This window comes from Vipera ursinii, assembly GCF_947247035.1.
Source record: "Vipera ursinii genome assembly, chromosome: Z".
In the NCBI taxonomy this organism is placed as follows: Eukaryota; Metazoa; Chordata; class Lepidosauria; order Squamata; family Viperidae; genus Vipera; species Vipera ursinii.
The window spans coordinates 3529707-3550631 of NC_139517.1; the positions used below are offsets into that span (position 1 = coordinate 3529707).

At 46.6% G+C, this 20925-nt stretch overlaps 1 protein-coding gene and 1 long non-coding RNA gene across 2 annotated transcripts in view; one reads left to right on the forward strand and one right to left on the reverse strand.

Annotated features, from left to right (window-relative positions):
• LOC310649446 overlaps positions 1–20925 on the reverse strand; it is a 313283-nt gene that overhangs the window by 176716 nt on the left and 115642 nt on the right. The gene's annotated exons all lie outside the window — the stretch shown is intronic.
• LOC310649297 (myosin-7) overlaps positions 8514–20925 on the forward strand; it is a 50429-nt gene continuing 38017 nt past the window's right edge. Inside the window, exons 1-10 of the mRNA XM_083377617.1 lie at positions 8514–8530; positions 10123–10177; positions 10668–10873; positions 13418–13561; positions 15358–15514; positions 16695–16722; positions 18000–18114; positions 19631–19723; positions 19830–19893; positions 20030–20128. Coding sequence (XP_083233743.1) covers positions 10676–10873; positions 13418–13561; positions 15358–15514; positions 16695–16722; positions 18000–18114; positions 19631–19723; positions 19830–19893; positions 20030–20128 — 898 coding nt within the window. The 5' untranslated portion in view covers positions 8514–8530; positions 10123–10177; positions 10668–10675. The remainder of the gene's footprint in view (positions 8531–10122; positions 10178–10667; positions 10874–13417; positions 13562–15357; positions 15515–16694; positions 16723–17999; positions 18115–19630; positions 19724–19829; positions 19894–20029; positions 20129–20925) is intronic.

Consider the following 20925-nt stretch of genomic DNA (forward strand, 5'->3'; position numbering starts at 1 on the left):
GGAGTTGAAGTCCATGAGTCATAAAAGAGCCAAGGTGGCCTACCCCTGGCCTAGCTGGCATGTGGTTGTCATGGAAACGCCTGCTGTGCCCACCAGGCAGAGGAATAAAGAGCTGGTTAGGGCTAGCTGGGAGAAAGCAGAGGGAGTTATGGGTGGTGGAAATGAAGCGCCGAATTGAGGGAACCATGAGGACTAGTGGCTTGACTGGAATTGGCTGGGGAATTCTGGGAGTCGCAGTCCACCCATCTTCAAGTGGCTGAGGTCGAGAAATACTGTCCCAAAGGTGCTTTTTTTCAGGAGGCAGCTGGACTTTTCTTGTTTTTCTTCGGAGGCGTTTCGCTTCTTATACAAAGAAGCTTCTTCACCTCTGACTGGATGGTCAGTAGCTCCTTGGAGGAGGAGAAGCGTAACGTCTTCAAAAAATAAAAATAAAAATGAGAAGGTCCAGTTGCTTTCTGAAAAAGTAACTTTAGGACAACCAGGGCTTTTTTTGTCATAGAACGCTCAGAATGGAGTGTTCGGCACCTTTTTTGGATGGAACCTTGTAGGGTAGGCAAGGCGGGTTGTATGAAATGTGAGAGTTCCGGCACCTTTTTCTTTTACAAAAAAAGAACCGGGGACAACCATGACCTGGATGACTGAGCATAGACATTGAGAAATACTGAGTTTTGGGGAAGGAATGGGGCTGAACGGGTGGAACGAAAGGGGGAGAAACGATATGGGTGTGTGTGTTTGAGATGCAATCTAGTGAGGAAAGGATTGGATCAAGGATCACGGTGTAGGCAGGAGGGTTACGGAGATCCAAATTCAAAATAAGGAGGATTTTCCTGTCTCAGGAGAGCTACGGCATTGGAGAACAGCTTCCCCCAAGAATCATGAGTTTCTGTCACGGGAGATTTTGAAGCAAAGAGGTTGTTCGGGATCATCTGAGGATCCCTGCCTTGGGAAGCGGGAGGATCTATAGAGCCCCTCCCAACTGTAAGGTTCCAGGAATGTGGGCACTTCCTGCATTGGGAAGAGGGTTGGACTAGAGGACCTCTAAGGCCCCTTCCAACTCTATGGTTCCAAGAATATGAACAGTGGGCACTTCGTTTCTTGGAAAGAGGGCTGGGCTAGAGGACCTCTAAGGTCCCTTCCAACTCTATGGTTCCAAGAATATGAACAGTGGGCACTTCCTGCCTTGGGAAGAGGGTTGGACTAGAGGGCCTCTAAGGTCCCTTCCAACTCTATGGTTCCAAGAATATGAACAGCGGGCACTTCCTGCCTTGGGAAGAGGGTTGGCAACCCACTCACATTTATGACGGTCGCAGCGTCCCGAGGTCACGTGATCCCCCTTTTGCGACCTTCTGACAAGCAGAGTCAACGGGGACGTCCACTTAGCAACCGCATCACTAACTTAACAACTGCAGCGATTCCCTTAACAACTGTGGCAGGGAAAGTTCGTAAAGCGGGACAAAGCTCGCTTAACTGCCCTGTTAGGCTCTTATTTACGACGATGATAGTGTCCCGGGAGTGTGTGTCATGCGATTCCCCCCAAGTCAATGGGGAAGCCAGATTCACTTAACAACCGGGTTAGTAACTTATCCACTGCAGTGACTCACTTAAAACAGCCGAGGCCAGAAAGGTCACAGAATGGGACACAATTCACCCAACACATTTTTTGCTTAGCAACATCGGTTCCGCTGTGGTCGTAAGTGGAAGATTCGTTGTATTCCCGCACCTTTCTCCTCCTGTTCTTTTTTTTCTTCTTCATCCCTTCCTTTGGCGCCTCGTCTTTCCTCGCCCATCATGACAACGGCCCTTGTCCCTGGTGGCATTTCTCACCCCAAATGTCAGCTTCTCCCCTCAAACCCCTCCCTCGAAAAAAAAAACAACCTAGCCATCCGCCTGGGCAGTGTCACCCGATCCGGCCTTTGACGTGCTTGTCACTCGGGCCCGAACAAAAGGCCAAAAAAAAAAAAAATTGCAGAAGAAGAACGGGGTGACCTTGCTGGCCGACTCCGGTCCTTATATAGCAACGGTGCCTCTACACAAAGACGTCTTATTTTAGCCACAATGGGCTGACCGGCCCTTGCAAAAGGGCCTGGAATAGACCCCAGGCGTCTCGGGCGCCCGGTTGACGCTGTGGCATGCCCGGTCAAACAGCAAGATCAGCTTGCAAAGAGGGGAAAAACAGATTTTCTGGGGTTGAATCAAGCTTTTGAGCATTCGGAAAGGAGAAAAAAACGGGATGGGGTGGGTGGGCTTTCTCCTTTTGGGGGACCCACTGAGAGGTGTTTTGGGGGTTGAGGGTTTGCCCGGATAAACATGGTTTTAGGTTCAATATCCTCCTGCACGCTCACCCTGGGGACAAAATTAGGGAGGATCAAACAGGATCCGTAGGAGATTTTCTCGGAATTAAAGCCTCATCCAGAACACGCAAAGGGCCAATGTAGAAATGGGATTTTTCCTCCTGCTCGACAATTGAGACCAAAATTTCCGTTGTTAAGCCAGATAGTTGTTAAGTGAGTTTTGCTCCATTTTGTGACCTTTCTTAATAGAAATAGAAATACAAATAGAATAGAATAGAATTTGAAATTAAGAATAGAATAGAATAGAATAGAATAGAATAGAATAGAATAGAATAGAATAAGAAATTAAAATAGAATAGAATAGAAATAGAAATAAGAATAGAATAGAATTAGAAATTAGAATAGAATAGAATAGAATAGAATTAGAAATAAGAATAAAGGTAAAGGTAAAGGTTCCCCCGCACATGTGTGCTAGTCGTTTCCAACTCTAAGGGCCGGTGCTCATCTCCGTTTCAAAGCCGAAGAGCCAGCGCTTGTCTGAGGACGTCTCCGTGGTCATGTGGCCGGCATGACTAGACGCCAAAGGCGCACGGAACGCTGTTACCTTCCCACCGGAGTGGTCCCTATTTTTCTACTTGCATTTTTACGTGCTTTTGAACTGCTAGGTTGGCAGAAGCTGGGACGAGTAACAGGCGCTCACTCTGCTACACGGCACTCGGGATTCGACCCACCAAACTGCCGACCTTCTGATCGACAAGCTCAGCGTCCTAACCCACTGAGCCACTGCGTCCCTTTAGAAATAAGAATAGAATAGAATTAGAAATTAGAATAGAATAGAATTAGAAATTAGAATACAGTAGAATTAGAAATAAGAATAGAATAGAATTAGAAATTAGAATAGAATAGAAATAGAAATAAGAATAGAATAGAATAGAATAGAATAGAATAGAATAGAATAGAATAGAATAGAATAGAATAGAAGAGTTGGAAGGGACCTTGGAGGTCATCTAGTCCAACCCCCTGCTTGCCACAGTTATTAAAGGAATCCCTGCAGTTGTTAAGTTAGTAGCACAGGTTATCAAATGAACCCGGCTTCCCCATTGAGTCTGCTTGTCAGAAGGTCACAAAAGGGGATTGTGTGACACCCCCCCACCCCCACCCCCACCCCCGGGACACTGCGACCGTCACAAACATGAGTCAGTTGCCCACTGTCAGAATTTTGATCATGTGACTGTGAGGATGTTGCAGTGGTTGTTAAGTGTGAAAAACCGGTCATAAGTTACCGGTGCCGTTGTAACTTCAAGTGGTCGCTAAACGAACGGTTGTAAATCAAGGATCGCCTGAATTCATTCCAAGCTGAAATTTTGCCCTAGCTTTCCCATTTTTGAAAAAAAAAAACAATTAGAAGAGAGAATATAAAAGACACTTCGGGTTGTTCCCTTCCACTAATGGCTCACTTATGCAACATCAAGTCTTCTTTTTATCTCCCAACTCACCTCGTACCTCTCGGATCTCCTCATGGTCTCCCATCCAAAACTAAATCTCAGCTTGCTTAGCCCGGAAGCCCAGCCTGCAAGAATACGACAGGGTAATTGTTCCACTTACAAACACTGCCGAGGCCTCCATTTCTGCACCGCGGCAAATTGAACGGAATGAGTTGGACCAGAATTTACAGCTTGCTTTTTTTTTTTTTAACCGGTGAAGCCCTATCGCTGAAGTTGTTAAAGGAATCACAGCGTCGTTAAGAGGATCCGGCTTTCCTCACTGACACGGTTTGCCAGGAACCAGCTGGGAAAGTCACGATCCTGTTAACCCTGGGAGGCTGCAACCGTGGGAAATACATGCCCATTGCCAAGCACCCAAATTTTGATCACCTGGCTGTGGGGATAACAAGAAGAATAGAGCTGGAAGGGACCTTGGAGGTCATCTAGTCCAACCCCCTGCTCAAGCAGGAAACCCTACACCATTCCAGACAAGTGGCTGTCCAGTCTCTTCTTAAAAACCTCCAGTGACGGAACACCTACAACCTCTGCAGGATGCTGCGACGGTCGTAAGTGTGAGGACTGGTCGCAAACCACTTTTTTATCCCGTGCCGACGTAATTTTGACTGCTAAGTGGGTGTTTGTAAGTCGAGGATTCCCAGCATATATCATCCCAGCTCGTTTCTGCCAGAGTCAGCAAGTTTCCCCCTTTTGAAATCAAGACCATCGCTTGCTAAAGAAGCGGGGGGGGGGGGGGAAGCCTTACCAGATAAGCTTTGCTTTTCCTTATCGGCGAAACGACAACACTCATTACAGATACGGTGTGTTGTTTTGCAAGCTTTGGCACCGCACAAAACTAGTCCTTTCCCCCCCCCCCCCCGCTACTAACTCCAAAATGCCAGAGGGGGTTTTTGCAGTGCATGTAACACCAAGAATATATTTTTGCCCCGTTTCAGAGGCTATCCCGCTTGTGTCTAACTTCTTCTGAATTTCGCAAAAGATTTATGGAGTAAAATCGGACGGAGAAAGATGCATTAAAAAAAAAAAGATTGCATTTTCAGAAAGAAAGAAAAAACCCAAGCAAGTTTATTAGTCCAGATTATCGTTTTATTTTCACGGACTCTAGCAAACTATTTCTCAGCTTTAACTTCCCAGTTTACAGGGACCACAACGGAGTCCAAAGTTTAGGTCGCTAAGCGAGACAGCCCGTTCTGCCCCATTTTGCTAACTAGCTTGCCGGGGTCGTTAAGCGAATCACTGCACTAGTTAAGTCAGCCAGGCGGTTCTTAAGTGAATCCGGCCTTCCCCATTGACTTTGGCTCGTCAGGAAGGCCGCCGAAGGGGATTCCCCTGACACCCCCGAGGGACGCTACGACCGTCGTAAATACGAGTCAGCTGCCGAGCGTCTGAATTTGGAGCGCCTGACCTGGGGAGACGCTGCAAAAGTCGTAAGTGTGTGTGTGTGTGGGAAAAACGGTCATAACTCGCTTTTTTTTTCCGGGCCATTGCAATTTCGGTCACTTAAAAGGACGGTTGTAAGTTAAGGCGTAGCTGTAACAAGAACAGCACCTAGTACTGCTTGCTCTAAATCCGAGGGAGGTCATTTGGATCACAGATGCGGGATCACAAGAGATATTGTTAAACTGTCATCACATACCACTTCCTATTTTAGAAGCCCTTCCAGGTTGCTATTATTGGTTCCTCGGGGGTGGGGGTGTGGGGAAGGTATTTCTATCAGACCAGGCCCCCCCTCCCCCCCCACACATACCCTTAGTGGGGATTTAAGCTGGGGAATGCCAAGTGGAAATCTGAAACAATTAAGATTTGTAACTCTGCCGGAATTGGGACTCCCTTGCAGTTTAGATCTAAGAAAGTTGCAAATAACTCTTAATTAACGGTGTAAAAAAACCCGGGAACAATAGGATAATATGAGATACAGACCCATAGCAAACGTAGAGAGATTGAAAACAAAGAAATAATGATCTGTTAGGTGGTAGTCCTCGATTTACGACCGCAATTGAGCCCAAATTTTCTGTTGCTAACCAAAACACTCGTTAAGTGAGTTTTGTCCCATTGTACGACCTTTTCTTGCCACCGTTGTTAAGTGAATCACCGCAGTTGCTCAGTTAGTAACACGGTTGTTAAGCGGCTTCCCCTTGCTTGTCAGAAGGTCGCCGAAGGGGATCACGTGACCCTGGGACACGGCAACCGTCATAGGTACGTGCCAGTTGCCGAGCATCTGAATTTTGATCATGTGACCGCAGGGAGGCTGCAAGGGTCGCTAAGTGTGAAAAAACAGGCATGTCACTTTTTAAAAAGGTCACGAAGCAAATCGTTGTCAGTCGAGGATTACCTGCATTGCAGGTCAAGTCCAACAAGAATAGGATATTTAAAATGAAAGCACCAATTCTGGAGCATTGGAACCCCATCGGCGTTGACAAATTCAGAATCTGTCAGTTGCAAAAGGCAGCTCTGTTTGGAACGGCTGACATCCTGGGATGTTATTTGTAACACCATCAATCAACCACATCTGCCTCTTCTCAATAGGTGTACCAAAATGCCAATTTCAGTCCGAACATCTGGCTGACGGTGCAACGAAAAATAATATAATACGACGGTTAAATGGGATGATGCTCTTCAATATTTTTTCCTCTTGTTTTCCCATTGTTTTACTCCAAAGAAGAATGGGAGGGTTAGTTTCAGCTTAAAGCTCTTCACAACATCCAGTTCTCTCATTTAAAAAGCAACCCTTAAAAATGATAGTATTAATTTCTATGCCCAAGTGACATCAGGGCTCCAAATTTATATAACTGGAATAACATAAATACAGAGAGGATGATGTATAACTAGGCCGCAATGCTCCCCGTGTCCAGAAGGGGGCAGTATGAAACAGATGTCTGCTGCCATCTAATGGGCATTTGGAGCAATGATGTTGGATTTTAAATTCTAGAACCGGGAGAGTATCTGTAATAATCAAGTTTTTTTTTTTTAGCTCGGGTGAAAAAACAAAACATCGGGACGCAACTTCAGTTTCTATCAAGAACGTTGTAGGTGTTTAAAAGACCTTTTAATTCACTATACAAATGGGAATAATATGACTGTGAAAATTTATGATGATCTTGAGGTTATTTCCCCCCTATTTTCTTAGTTTTTTACACCCAAGAAACACCGGAGGTTAGTTTCAACTTGATGGGAATGGAACTCTCCGAAATCTGAAACTCTTCACATTATCCAGTTCTGTCATTTAAAAGCACTCCCTAAAAAATGCTACTATTCATGTCTATGTTCAAGTGGCATCAGTGCTCCGAATTTATAACGAGAATAATATAAAGATAGAGAGGATGATGTACAGCTAGGCTGCAATGTTCCTCATGACCACGAGAGGGCAGTATAAAGCACTATCTGCAGCCTTCTAGTGCCCAACTGGAGCTTTGCAGCCCAGATTTGATACCTTCAATGTAACTAATTCTTTTCGCTTTAGATAACTTGCAAAAAGGGACACGGTGGCTCAGTGGGTTAGGACGCTGAGCTTGTCGATCAGAAGATCGGCAGTTTGGCGGGTCGAATCCCGAGTGCCGCGTAGCAGAGTGAGCGCCTGTTACTCATCCCAGCTTCTGCCAACCTAGCAGTTCGAAAGCACGTAAAAAATGCAAGTAGAAAAATAGGGACCACTATGGTGGGAAGGTAACAGCGTTCCGTACGCCTTTGGCGTCTAGTCATGCCGGCCACATGACCACGGAGACGTCCTCGGACAAGCGCTGGCTCTTCGGCTTTGAAACGGAGACGAGCACCGGCCCCTAGAGTGGGAAACGACTAGCACACATGTGCGGGGGAACCTTTACCTTTACCTAAGTTGCAACTACAAGGGTTGCATGCAAGGAGAGGATTCTGTAGCAAAGCCAACAAATTTATATAACTGGAATAATATAAATATAGAGAGGAAAATGTATAATTAGGCTGCCATACTTTTCATGTCCACGAGAGGTCAGTACAAAGCATCGTCCGCAGCTCCTCTGATGGGCCTCTGGAGCTTTGTAGTTTTGGTACCCGCAATGTAACTTAACTCCTTTCGTTTTGGATCAATCGCAACGGCAATCTTGGTGCGAGGTGACAACGCAAAGGGAAGATTCTGTAGGTCAAGCCAACGAGCCATCGGAGCTGCAGATTGATATAACTGGAATCATATAAATATAGAGAGAGGAAGGTGTAGAACTAGGCTGTCCTACTCCAGGCGTCCAGGAGAGGGCGGTTACTTTAAAGCATCATCTGCAGCCCTCTAGTGGCTATCTGGAGCTTTGCAGTTCCGGTACCCGCAATGTAAGCTGCTGACAAATCTGCAACTGCAGTCTCGGTGTGAGGTTGCATTCTCTTGCGAAGCCAATGAGCCGTTGGGGGTAGCCATTGCACGAATTCTCTCCCCATGTCTCGCCCTCCCGGGACCCCCCTGCTCTCCTTCTCCCCCTCCCTCTGGAATCTCAGCCCTGTTGTTCCAAGATATTTGGATGTCTCTCTTGCCCCCCCCTCCCCTGAACCTGTTCCTATTCTTCATACCACGACAATGACGAGAGATTCCAATTGTTCGGGGCCAGGCTGGAGATGTGTGGGGAGAGGGGGTGGGGTGGGTGGTGGTGGATGGGTCTGCCTGTCCATATGAGGCTGGACAGGAGGAGGGGGCGGGGGGGGGGATCGGGGATTTATAACCAGGGTCCTGAGTCAGGCACTCTGCTTAGAACCCCACCCCTTCTGTGCTGGTCTCAGGTAAGATGCACACGCACACCGGTTGCAGCCCTCCAGCCCCCCAAAGTGTGGGGTGAGATATATCCCAATGCACGCTTCAGGCAAAGGGCGATGCTTTGGGCGTAAGGAGTTATAAACGCGGGTCTGACTGGGGGGTTGTGGGAATGGGAAGCGTTTCTTGAAGACCAGGTTGCACGGGGTTAGGGTGGGTGGCTGATGCGAGGTCTACGTGCATCGCCCCCCCCTGATTTTTAGGGAGGAGGGAGGAAGTGGCTCTCAGGGGTAATTTGGTAATAGCCGCCTCCGCTGGCGGGGGGGGGGGTCTCTGGCACCTGCTGGGGTTAGGGATGTTGCCACCTGTAAGGCAGCGGGTATCCTTCGTTTCTCCAGCTGAAGCTTTCCCCCAGCTGGGGAGAATGGGAGACGTAGTCCAGTTCAGCTGGAGGAGCCAGGCAGGGGAAGGATGAGTTAGCAGCACGCTTTTTGCAAAGAGGAGAATTCTCCTCTTGAAAACACTCACTTTTTGCCAGGAATATTCTACATTTTCACACCCTAGCCTAGCTTTTAATTCAGAAATATCTTTCTTTTCCTTTCCTTTCCTTTCCTTTCCTTTCCTTTCCTTTCCTTTCCTTTCCTTTCCTTTCCTTTCCTTTCCTTTCCTTTCCTTTCCTTTCCTTTCCTTTCCTTTCCTTCTTTTCATTGCAATCTCCTTTCCTCTTTCCTTCCTTCCTCCCTTCCACCCTCCTTCCTTTCCCTCCCTCCTTCCTTTCCCTCCCTCCCTCCCTCCCTCCTTCCTTCCTTCCTTCCTTCCTTCCTTTCTTTCTTTCTTTCTTTCTTTCTTTCTTTCTTTCTTTCTTTCTTTCTTTCTTTCTTTCTTTCTTTCTCTCTCTTTCTTTCTTTCTTTCTTCCTTCCTTCCTTCCTTCCTTCCTTCCTTCCCTCCCTCCCTCCCTCCTTTCTTTCTTTCTTTCTTTCTTTCTTTCTTTCTTCCCTCCCTCTTTCTTTCTTTCTTTCTTTCTTTCTTTCTTTCTTTCTTTCTTTCTTTCTTTCTTTCTTTCTTTCTTTCTTCCCTCCCTCCCTCCCTCCCTCCCTCTTTCTTTCTTTCTTTCTTTCTTTCTTTCTTTTCTTTCTTTCTCTTTTTTCCTTCCTTCCTTCCTTCCTTCCTTCCTTCCTTCCTTCCTTCCTCCCTCCCTCCCTCCCTCCCTCCCTCATCCCTTTAATAAAATTGTCAGAAAAGGCACTCCGAGACCTCTTCTTTTGCTCCCAGATAGTTGGGATTAAAACTCCCATCTCTTTGAGATACTGTCTGAAGAACATGGTCTTCGTAATCCTTGGGAACAAATGGCGGTCATGCTTGACATGTCTGACGGGGGGGAAAAAAACACTTTTGCGAGGATTTAGCTCTTTCCTTAGGGAAGGTGTACATTGAGGAAATATACCTTAGAGGCTGATCTTTCATAACATATTTGAAAATCTATATATTGCAGCTTCTCTCCTCCCGATAGTTTTTTTTCTCTCCTTAAAATAAAATATAGCGGATTCATCCTGGCAGGAACCATACCTGGGGAAAGGATTGGGGTGTATTTTATACTAACACGGCCCTTTTCCATGACAGGAGTCCGACCTGAGGTGTCCCAGTTCTTCTCCTCAGCAATCCTCTAAAAACAAAGGTAACTATCATAAGTATCTATTTCTGACTTAGAGAACAATCTATATCTAGTCGTATATCTATTTACACTTCAGCTGCAGCTGTTCTGGGTGCATCCTTGCCTAAAGCTGGTTTCTAAAGGGTGCACTTCTGATAACACCCAGCAGGGGGCAGCATATATACACTGGAAGGAGAGGGATTAAATAAGGTGCTATTCCAGTGTTGTACACCAGGGGGAGGGGGGGGGAAAGCAGCACTATTCAAGCTAGCTCAGGGCCCCCTCTGGTGGATCCCTTCTGAACGACACATTGCAGATTCCCTCGCTTTAGCACACTCGTAGCCCTGATGACGTTGCCTAGTTGGGCTGTGAAACGTCTGCAAGAAAAGCCCCGAGCTCAGAGAGCACCCTCGTTAAAACTTTCCCCAAGGCTGCGGGTGTGAATCCTGCCCACCTGCCCACCGGGAGAGCATCACAGCCTGTAGAGATGACATTGGACCTGGTTTCGTTGCAGCTCCCACCATGGAAGCCGAGGTATCTGATTTTGGGGCCGCCGCCCCTTTCTTGCGCATGTCGGAAAAGAGCCGCATCGAAGCTCAGACGCGGCCGTTCGACTTGAAGAAGGATGTTTTTGTGCCGGATGACAAGGAGGAATTTGTGAGAGCCAAGATCATTTCCAGAGAAGGTGGCAAAGTCACCGCGGAAACGGAAAGCGGCAAGGTAGGCATCATTCGAAGTCAGATCTTCAGACTGCAAAAATACAGAATAACAGAGCTGGAAGGGACCCTGGAGGTCTTCTAGTCCAACCCCCTGCTCAAGCAGGAGACACTATACCAGCGGTCTTCAAACTTGGCCCTTTTATGACTTGTGGAGTTCAGCTCCCAGAATTCCTCAGCCAGGCACGCTGGCTGTGGAATTCTGGGAGTTGCAGTCCACAAGTCATAAAAGGGGCACTTTAGAAGTCCCCTGCTTGTGGACTTCAGCTCCCAGAATTCCTCAGCCAGGCACGCTGGCTGTGGAATTCTGGGAGTTGAAGTCCACAAGACATAAAAGGGCCAAGTTTGAAGACCGCTGCTTGTGGACTGCAACTCCCAGAATTCCCCAGCCAGGCACGCTGGCTGTGGAATTCTGGGAGTTGAAGTCCACAAGTCGTAAAAGGGCCAAGTTTGAAGACACACCCCCCCCCCGGCCCTATACCATTCCAGACAAATGGCTGCAACCATTCCTCCAGATCTGAAAGATCTAAATTCTTGGCATCGTCCCTCCAGGTGTGCTGTAAAGCGGGTCTTCGTAGTGCTGGCTGAGGATGATGGGGCTTAAAGTCCAAACTGTCTGAACTATACCAATCAGAGAAGGGTAGAGAAGCCGAGAAGAAATAATAGTAGAGGGCACAGAGCAACTTTACTCAACTGCGGCCATTTTAAGAGGTGCGGACTTCAACTCCCAGAATTCCCCAGCCAGCTATTCTGGGAGTTGAAGTCCGCACCTCTTAAAATGGCTGTGGTTGACAAACACTGGACAACAGGAACAGCTGCTACCAAAACAATGGTTAGATAAGGGGGGGGGATTTGAGCCCTGGCCAAGAAAATGAGGACATATATCAGACAAGCCCCTCCCCAATTCGCATAAAGGGAAAGGAGGGGAAGGGGACATCTTCAGGCTGTTAGGGCCATTACTATAGCTATTACAATATTACATTTATATGGTAATATTGTAATGCTGACCTAAACATGGTATGGGCCTTCTTAATCCGGTCTAGCCTGTTGGGAGGACAGTGATAAATCTTCCAGGGGGTCAAGCACCGTTGTTCTCTTTAGTGTGTGTGTGTCTCTGTGTGTGTCTGTGTGTCTCTCTCTCTGTGTGTGTGTGTGTGTGTGTGTGTGTGTGTGTGTGTGTGTATGTTAATGTGTGTGGATTCCTGGCAGCTGCCTGGACAAGTCCCTGGAGTTTTCCTGCAAACATGTCGGAAGTGGTGTGCCATTGCTTGCTTCCTAGGGCTGGGAGAGAGGGACTGGCCCAAAGTGACCCAGCCGGCTTTCATGCCAAAGGCGGGACTAGAACACTCCGTCTCCTGGTGATTGGACCAAAGTCAGCCAGCCGGCTTTCATGGGGCGGGACTAGAACTCTCCGTCTCCTGGTGATTGGCCCAAAGTCAACCAGCCGGCTTTCATGAGGCGGGACTAGATCTCTCCGTCGCCCAAAGTCACCCAGCCGGCTTTCGTGCCTGAGGCAGGACTAGAACTCTCCGTCTCCTGGTGATTGGCCCAAAGTCAACCAGCCGGCTTTCATGAGGCGGGACTAGATCTCTCTGTCACCCAAAGTCACCTAGCTGGCTTTTGTGCCTGAGGCAGGACTACAACTCTCTGTCTCCTGGTGATTGGCCCAAAGTCACCCAGCCGGCTTTCATGAGGCGGGACTAGATCTCTCTGTCACCCAAAGTCACCTAGCTGGCTTTTGTGCCTGAGGCAGGACTACAACTCTCTGTCTCCCGGTGATTGGCCCAAAGTCACCCAGCCGGCTTTCATGCCTGAGGCAGGACTAGAACTCTCCGTCTCCTGGTGATTGGCCCAAAGTCACCCAGCCGGCTTTCATGAGGTGGGACTAGATCTCTCTGTCACCCAAAGTCACCTAGCTGGCTTTTGTGCCTGAGGCAGGACTACAACTCTCTGTCTCCCGGTGATTGGCCCAAAGTCACCCAGCCGGCTTTCATGCCTGAGGCAGGACTAGAACTCTCCGTCTCCTGGTGATTGGCCCAAAGTCACCCAGCCGGCTTTCATGCCTGAGGCGGGACTAGAACTCTCCGTCTCCTGGTGATTGGCCCAAAGTCACCCAGCCAGCTTTCATGCCTGAGGCGGGACTAGAACTCTCCGTCTCCTGGTGATTGGCCCAAAGTCAACCAGCCGGCTTTGCTTTTATGAGGCGGGACTAGATCTCTCCGTCGCCCAAAGTCACCCAGCCAGCTTTCGTGCCTGAGGCAGGACTAGAACTCTCCGTCTCCCGGTGATTGGCCCAAAGTCACCCAGCCGGCTTTCATGAGGCGGGACTAGATCTCTCCATCGCCCAAAGTCACCCAGCCGGCTTTCGTGCCTGAGGCAGGACTAGAACTCTCCGTCTCCCGGTGATTGGCCCAAAGTCACCCAGCCGGCTTTCATGCCTGTGGCGGGACTCAAAGCATCATGGGCAAGGGATGGGTTCAGCAAAGGGAGCCCCATTCTTGTGGTGAGGCCTACCAGACCTCAAGATCCGATTCCATCTCGTTGGCAGACGGTGACGGTCAAAGAAGATCAAATCATGCAGCAGAATCCGCCCAAGTTCGACAAGATCGAGGATATGGCCATGCTGACTTTTCTGCACGAACCGGCCGTGCTCTACAACCTGAAGGACCGCTATGCCGCCTGGATGATCTACGTAAGCCCAAAGGAATGGGGAGAGAAGACTTTGCACGGAGGACCTGATTCTTACCCCGCAGATATCTGGGGGTGATGAGCAAAACAGAATCAGAATCAGGATAGAAGCTGGAAGGGACCTTGGAGGTCTTCTAGTCCAGCCCCCTGCTCAAGCAGGAGACCCTAGGCCAGGGGTAGGCAACCTTGGCTCTTTTATGACTCGTGGACTTCAACTCCCAGAATTCTGAGCCAGCCATGCTGGCTGAGGAATTCTGGGAGTTGAAGTCCACGAGTCATAAAAGAGCCAAGGTTGCCTACCCCTGGCCTAGACCATTCTAGACAAGTGGCTGTATAGTAGTCTCTTCTTAAAAATCTCCAGCGATGGAGCAGCTATGACTTCTGGTGGCAAGCCGTTCCACTGTTTAATTGTCCTCACTGTTAGGAAATTCCTCCTTAATTCCAGGTTGCTTCTCTCCTTGATTAGTTTCATCTGTTGCTTGTAGTAGTAGTAGTAGTAATAATAATAATAATAATAATAATAATAATAATAATAATAATAATAATAATAATAATAATAATAATAATAAAAGTTGGAAGGGACCTTGCAAGGGCGGTATACAAATTAAATAAATAAATAAATAAATAAATAAATAAATAAATAAATAAATCTAGTCCAACCCCCTGCTCAGGCAGGAATCCCTGTACCATTTCAGGCAAATGGCTGTCCAGTCTCTTCTTAAAAACTTCCCGTGTTGGAGCATTCACAGCTTCTGCAGGCAGGTGGTTCCACTGGTTAATTGTTAATCTCCTTAGTTCCAGGTTGCTTCTCCCCTTGATTAGTTTCCATCCGTTGCTTCTTGTCCTGCCTTCGGAGGCTTTGGAGAATAGCTTGACTGCCTCTTCTTTGGGGAAGCCCCTGAGATACTGGATCACTTCTGCCCTCGTCCTTCTCTTTATTAAACTGGACATCCCCAATTCCAGCAACCGTTCCTTGCATGTTTTGGCCTCCAGTCTCCTGATCATCTCTGTTGCTCTTCTCTGCACTCTCTCTAGAGTCTCGACATCTTTTTGACATCGTGGTGACCAAAACTGCCTTCGGGTGCTTTGGAAAAGAAAGGTTGACCCCCCCTTCTTTCTGGCAGCCCCTCAAATACCAGAATGCCGCTATCATGTCCCCCCCCCAAGTCCTTCTTTTCTCCAGACTAGCCAAACCCAAGTCCTGCAACCGTCCTTCCTACGTTCTAGTCTCCAGGCCTTTAAATCATCTTAGTTGCTCTTCTTTGCACTTTTCCCCCCAAAGTCTCCACATCTTTTTGTGTGTGTGTGTGTGTGAGACCAAAACGGGACGCAGTATTCCAGGTGTGGCCTTAAAACACAAGGTGTGTGTGTGGGGGGGAGGTTGTGTGTTCAGAAGTCATCCCCAAGGCTTTTTTTCCTCATAGAACGCTCAGAACGGAGTTCCGGCACCTTTTTTGGATGGAACCTTGTAGGGTAGGCAAGGCGGGTTGTATGACATGTGTGAGTTCCGGCACCTTTTTCTTTTACAAAAAAAAGCACTGGTCATCCCAGTTACAGGAAGCATCACAGGTGGTCCTCAACTGACAAGCATCTCCCAGTGTCGTTGGCCCCGGGGGAATTCTGGGAGTTGAAGTCCAGGGTCTTCAAATTCCCAAGGTTGAGAAAAGACTTCTCCAGAAGAGGAGGTGGGCGTTCCTGTGGTGAAGAAGTCAACTGTCCTCTTTCTAGGGCTTTGAGGTTCCTCCACGGACCAGGATGGACCTTCGGAAGTTCACTTCTCCTCCCTCTCTTCTTCTCTAGACCTACTCAGGGCTGTTCTGTGTGACGGTCAACCCCTACAAGTGGTTGCCGGTCTACAACGCTGAAGTGGTGGGCGCTTACCGAGGGAAGAAGCGGAGTGAAGCCCCTCCTCATATCTTCTCCATCTCCGACAACGCCTATCAGTACATGTTGACAGGTATAAGGACCTTGCAGGTCAAGGAAGACGTGGGGATCCAGAAGAGGGGGATCCTGGTGGCCATGAGAGAAGAAGAGATGTTGAAGGCTTCAGGAACCCCACTGGGGCTTCTCCTTTTACCCTTCTTCCTCTTCCTCTTTGTCGTCTTCTTCTTGTCTTCCTCCTTGTCTATCATCTCCTCCTCCTCCTCCTCCTCCTTGTCTATCTTCTTCTCTTCTTCCTCTTCCTCGTCTATCTTCCTCTTTTCCTCCTTGTGTATTTTCTCCTTCTTGTCTTTCGCCTCTTCTTCGTTGTCAATCTTCTTCTTCTTCTTCTTCTTCTTCTTCTTCTTCTTCCTCCTCCTCCTCCTCCTCCTCCTTGTCCATCTTCTCCTCCTCCTTCTCTTCTTCCCCCTTGTCCATCATCCCCTTTTCCTCCTCTTCCTCCTTGACTATCTTCTCCTTTTTCTCCTCATCTATTTTCTGCTTCTCCTTCTTCTCTTCCTCCTTGTCTATCTTCTACATCTTCTTCCTCTTCCTCCTTGCCTATCTTCTCCTTCTTTTCCTCCCCTTCCTCCTTGTCTATCTTCTTCCTCCCTCCCTCCCCTTCCTCCTTGTCTATCTTCTCCATCTTCTTCCTCTTCCTCCTTGTCTATCTTCTCCAACTTCTTCCTCTTCCTCCTTGTCTATCTTCTCCATCTTCTTCCTCTTCCTCCTTGTCTATCTTCTCCTTCTTTTCCTCCCCTTCCTCCTTGTCTATCTTCTTCCTCCCTCCCTCCCTCCTTGTCTATCTTCTCCATCTTCTTCCTCTTCCTCCTTGTCTATCTTCTCCATCTTCTTCCTCTTCCTCCTTGTCTATCTTCTTCTTCCCTTCCTTCTTGTCCATTTTCTCCTTCTCTTCCTCCTTCTCTTATTTCCTCCTCCTTTCTCATCTTTCTCCTTCTCCTCTTCCCTTCTCTTCCTCCTTGTCTATCTTCTTCCTCCCTTCCTCCCCTCCCTTCTTGTCCATTTTCTCCTTCTCTTCCTCCTCCTCCTTGTCTTATCTACTCCTCCTCCTTTTCTTTCTCGTCCATACTCTCCTTCTCACGTCCCCTTCTTTCTCTTTCTCCTTCTCTACCTCCTTCTCCTTCCGCTCTTCCTCCCTTGCTTTCATGTCTCTCCCTTTCTTTTCAAATCTTCTTTTTCCCCCTTCTCTTTTCTAGATCGGGAGAACCAGTCCATTCTCATCACGTAAGTTCCAACTCTTGCCTTGACCTTTCAAACTACTATTTTGTTATCAAAATACTCTTTAGTTATCTTACCAACCCCCCTGGAACTTCTGTTCCATTTTGATTGGGGGATTGTCTCATTCTCATAGTGAAACTAAAGTGGTTTTTCTTCAGTCTTTGACCTAGCAGGAAGCTATAGGGACACAACATGGGATAGGATAGGATAGGATGGGATGGGACGGGACGGGACGGAACAGAACAGAACAGAACAGAACAGAATAGGAATTGGAATGGAATGGAATGGAAGAGAAGAGAAGAGAAGAGAAGAGAAGAGAAGAGAAGAGAAGAGGAATTGGAATAGAATAGAACAGAATAGAATAGAATAGAATAGAATGGAACGGAACAGAATAGAATAAAATAATATTACAATGGAACAGAACAGAACAGAACAGAACAGGAATAGAATAGAATAGAATGGAATGGAATGGAATAGAATAGAATAGAATAGAATAGAATAGAATAGAATAGAATAGAATAGAATAGAATAGAATAGAATAGAATAGAATAATATTAGAATGGAACAGAAGAGAACAGAAGAGAACAGAAGAATAGAACAGAACAGAACAGAACAGGAATAGAATAGAATAGAATAGAATGGAATGGAATGGAATGGAATGGAATAGAATAGAATAGAATAGAATAGAATAGAATAGAATAGAATAGAATAGAATAGAATAATAAAATGAATGGAATGGAATAGAATAGAATAGAATAGAATAGAATAGAATAGAATAGAATAGAATAGAATAGAATAGAATAGAATAGAATAGAATAGAATAGAATAGAATAATAGAATAGAATAGAATAGAATAGAATAGAATAGAATAGAATAGAATAGAATAGAATAGAATAGAATCTGGAAGGGACCTTGGAGGTCTTCTAGTCCAGCCCCCTGTCCAGCAGGAGAACCTACACCATCTCAGACAAGTGACTGCCCAGGTTAAGCCCACATAAAAGAGAAGAATTGGTAGGATCAACTTAAAGACCACAGTTGACCCTCCAACCTTCTGTTATTAAGTGAATTTTGCCTCAAGTATTAAGTGAATCGCTGTGGTTGTTAAGTGGGTCACACTGTCGTTAAGTGAATCCGGCTGCCCCCACCCTGCCCAGATCAAGTTTGCTTGTTGGGAAGCTGCCTAGGCAGGTCTCCACTGGTGATCTGATTTACGTCCATGCAAAAGCTGTGCCATAAATCAGGCCTTAATTAAGATTGTGTTGGTTTTTTCCCCCTCCCTGTAGCGGAGAATCCGGTGCTGGGAAGACTGTGAATACCAAGCGGGTCATTCAATATTTTGCAGTCATCGCTGCGATTGGCGATCGTAGCAAGAAAGAACAAGCGGCCGCAACGGGGAAGGTGAGCATCCAATTGGGCGGTGTTTTGTTAACCTTGAGAAGTTTAAGACAGACGGCTGGACTTCAGCTCCCAGAATTCCCCATCCAGCATGGCGGGATGCCCAGGTTGGACACCCCTAGTTCAGTAATTCAGACGATTGGATCCTAAACCTGGGCAACTTGAAGAGTTAAGTCTTGTGGACTTCAACTCCCAGAATTCCCCAGCCAGCCATGCTGGCTGGGGAATTCTGGGAGTTGAAGTCCACCTGAAAAACACTGCTATACAGTTACATATTTAAAGCTCGGCTACATGTTACACCACTTGTAATCAACCAGATGCTACTTCTATTAACCCTAAGCAGATAGCCCAGTAGTAAGGGCTATTAATTAATAATTAATTAATTAATTGGTATTAATCAGAGCAATTAATTGGTATTAATCAGAGCAATCACTTAATCAGTATTAATCAGAGCAATTAATTGATATTAATCAGAGCAATCACTTAATTGGTATTAATTAGAACAATTAATTAGTATTAATTAGAACAATTAATTAGTATTAATTTGAACAATTAATTAGTATTAATTAGAACAATTAATTAGTATTAATTAGAACAATTAATTAGTATTAATTAGAACAATTAATTAGTATTAATTTGAACAATTAATTAGTATTAATTTGAACAATTAATTAGTATTAATTAGAACAGTGGTGGCCTCTGGTTATCTTGCACTAAGACTTCCAACCCTCCATAGAATATATAGAACAGGGGGTCTTCCAACTTGGCCCTTTTATGACTTGTGGACCAACTCCCAGAATTCTTGAGGCAGGGCACGCTGGCTGAGGAATTCTGGGAGTTGTATTCCAAAAGTCATAAAAGGGCCAAGTTTGAAGACCCCCTGATACAAAATAGCAAAGTTGGAAGGGACCTTGGAGGTCTTCTAGTCCAACCTGCTATACCATTCCAGACAAATGGTTGTCCAATCTCTTCTTCAAAACTTCCAGTGTTGGAGCACCCACAACTTCTGGAGGCAGGTTGTTCCACTGGTTAATTGTTCTCACACTCAGGAAATTCCTCCTTAGTTCTAGGTTGCTTCTCTCCTTGACTAGTTTCCATCCGTTGCTTCTTGTCCTGCCCTCAGGCGCTTTGGAGAATAGCTTGACTGCCTCTTCTTTGGGGCAGCCCCTGAGATACTGGAACACTGCTATCCTGTCCCCCCTCGTCCTTCTCTTCATTAAACTGGACACACCCAATTCCAGCAACGGTTCTTCATATGTTTTAGCCTCCAGTCCCCTGATCCTCTTCGTTGCTCTTCTCTGCACCCTTTCCAGAGTCTCAACACCTTTTTTTTAAATCTTTATCTTGTTCTAATGCAGGGGTCTTCAGTCTTGGCCCTTTTTATATTGACTTGTGGACTTCCAGAATTCCTGAGGCAGGCACGCTGGCTGAGGAATTCTGGGAGTTGAAGTCCACAAGTCACAAAAGGGCCAAGACTTGAAGACTCCTGGTCTAATCCTTCCACTCCACCCATCCACAGGGCACCTTGGAAGATCAAGTCATCCAAGCCAACCCAGCTCTGGAGGCCTTCGGCAACGCCAAGACTCTAAGGAACGACAACTCCTCTCGCTTTGTAAGTATGGATGCAAGGAGAAGGGGTGTCCTTCTTGGGATACCACCATGTCTAACCTTTGCAAACCTTCTACCTGCTCTCAGTCCATTTCTCCTTTCTTCTTCAGGGTAAATTCATCCGCATCCATTTTGGGGCAACAGGCAAGCTGGCGTCCGCCGACATTGAAACCTGTGAGTGTCGAGTTTCCAGAATTCTCAAATCTTTGATGGATTCTTTGCAAGTTCTTGGATTGTTCTTCTGGACTTTTCCCGCTTGTTCACCCTCTCGGCATCTTTGTCGTTCTCCGCTTTTCCATCTTCTTTTCAGATCTCCTGGAAAAGTCCAGGGTCATCTGCCAGCTGAAGTCGGAGAGGAATTATCACATCTATTACCAGATCTTGTCCAACAAGAAGCCGGAGCTACTGGGTGAGTTTTGCTCCATGAATTATCCCACCAAAGCTTCCTTCGGACCAGTCCCAAATTTTGGCGCGTTGTTTTCGAGGTTCAGATGAACCTGTCCAAAATGGGTTCAGATAAACTACATCTCTCCCATCTTGACCTTGTACAGGTCTGAAGGGTTCATATATTTGAAGTCAGGAAGGCTTCGTTGAGTCCAGGTGTGCGTACCATAATAATAATAATAATAATAATAATAATAATAATAATAATAATAATAATAATAATAATAATAAGAAGAAGAAGAAGAAGAAGAAGAAGAAGAAGAAGAAGAAGTAGTAGTTGGAAGGGACCTTGGAGGTCATCTAGTCCAATCCCCTGCTAAGGCAGGAAACCCTCTACCATTTCAAACAAATGCCTGTCCAGTCTCTTCTTAAAAACTTCCAGTGTTGGAGCATTCACCACTTCTAGAGGCAGGTTGTTCCACTGGTTAGTTGTTCTAACTGTCAGGAAGTTTCTCCTTAGTTCTAGGTTGCTTCTCTCCTTGACTAGTTTCCATCCGTTGCTTCTTGTCCTGCCTTCAGGGGCTTTGGAGAATAGCTTGACTGCCTCTTCTTTGGGGCAGCCCCTGAGATATTGGAACACTGCTATCATGTCCCCCCTCACCCTTCTCTTCATTAAACTACACATACCCAATTCCAGCAACCGTTCCTTATATGTTTTAGCCTCCAGTCCCCCAATCATCTTTGTTGCTCTTCTCTGCGCTCTTTCTAGAGTCTTGGTCTCGTTGAGTTGGCCCTTCTTCTTCTAGTTACTTTTAATCAGAT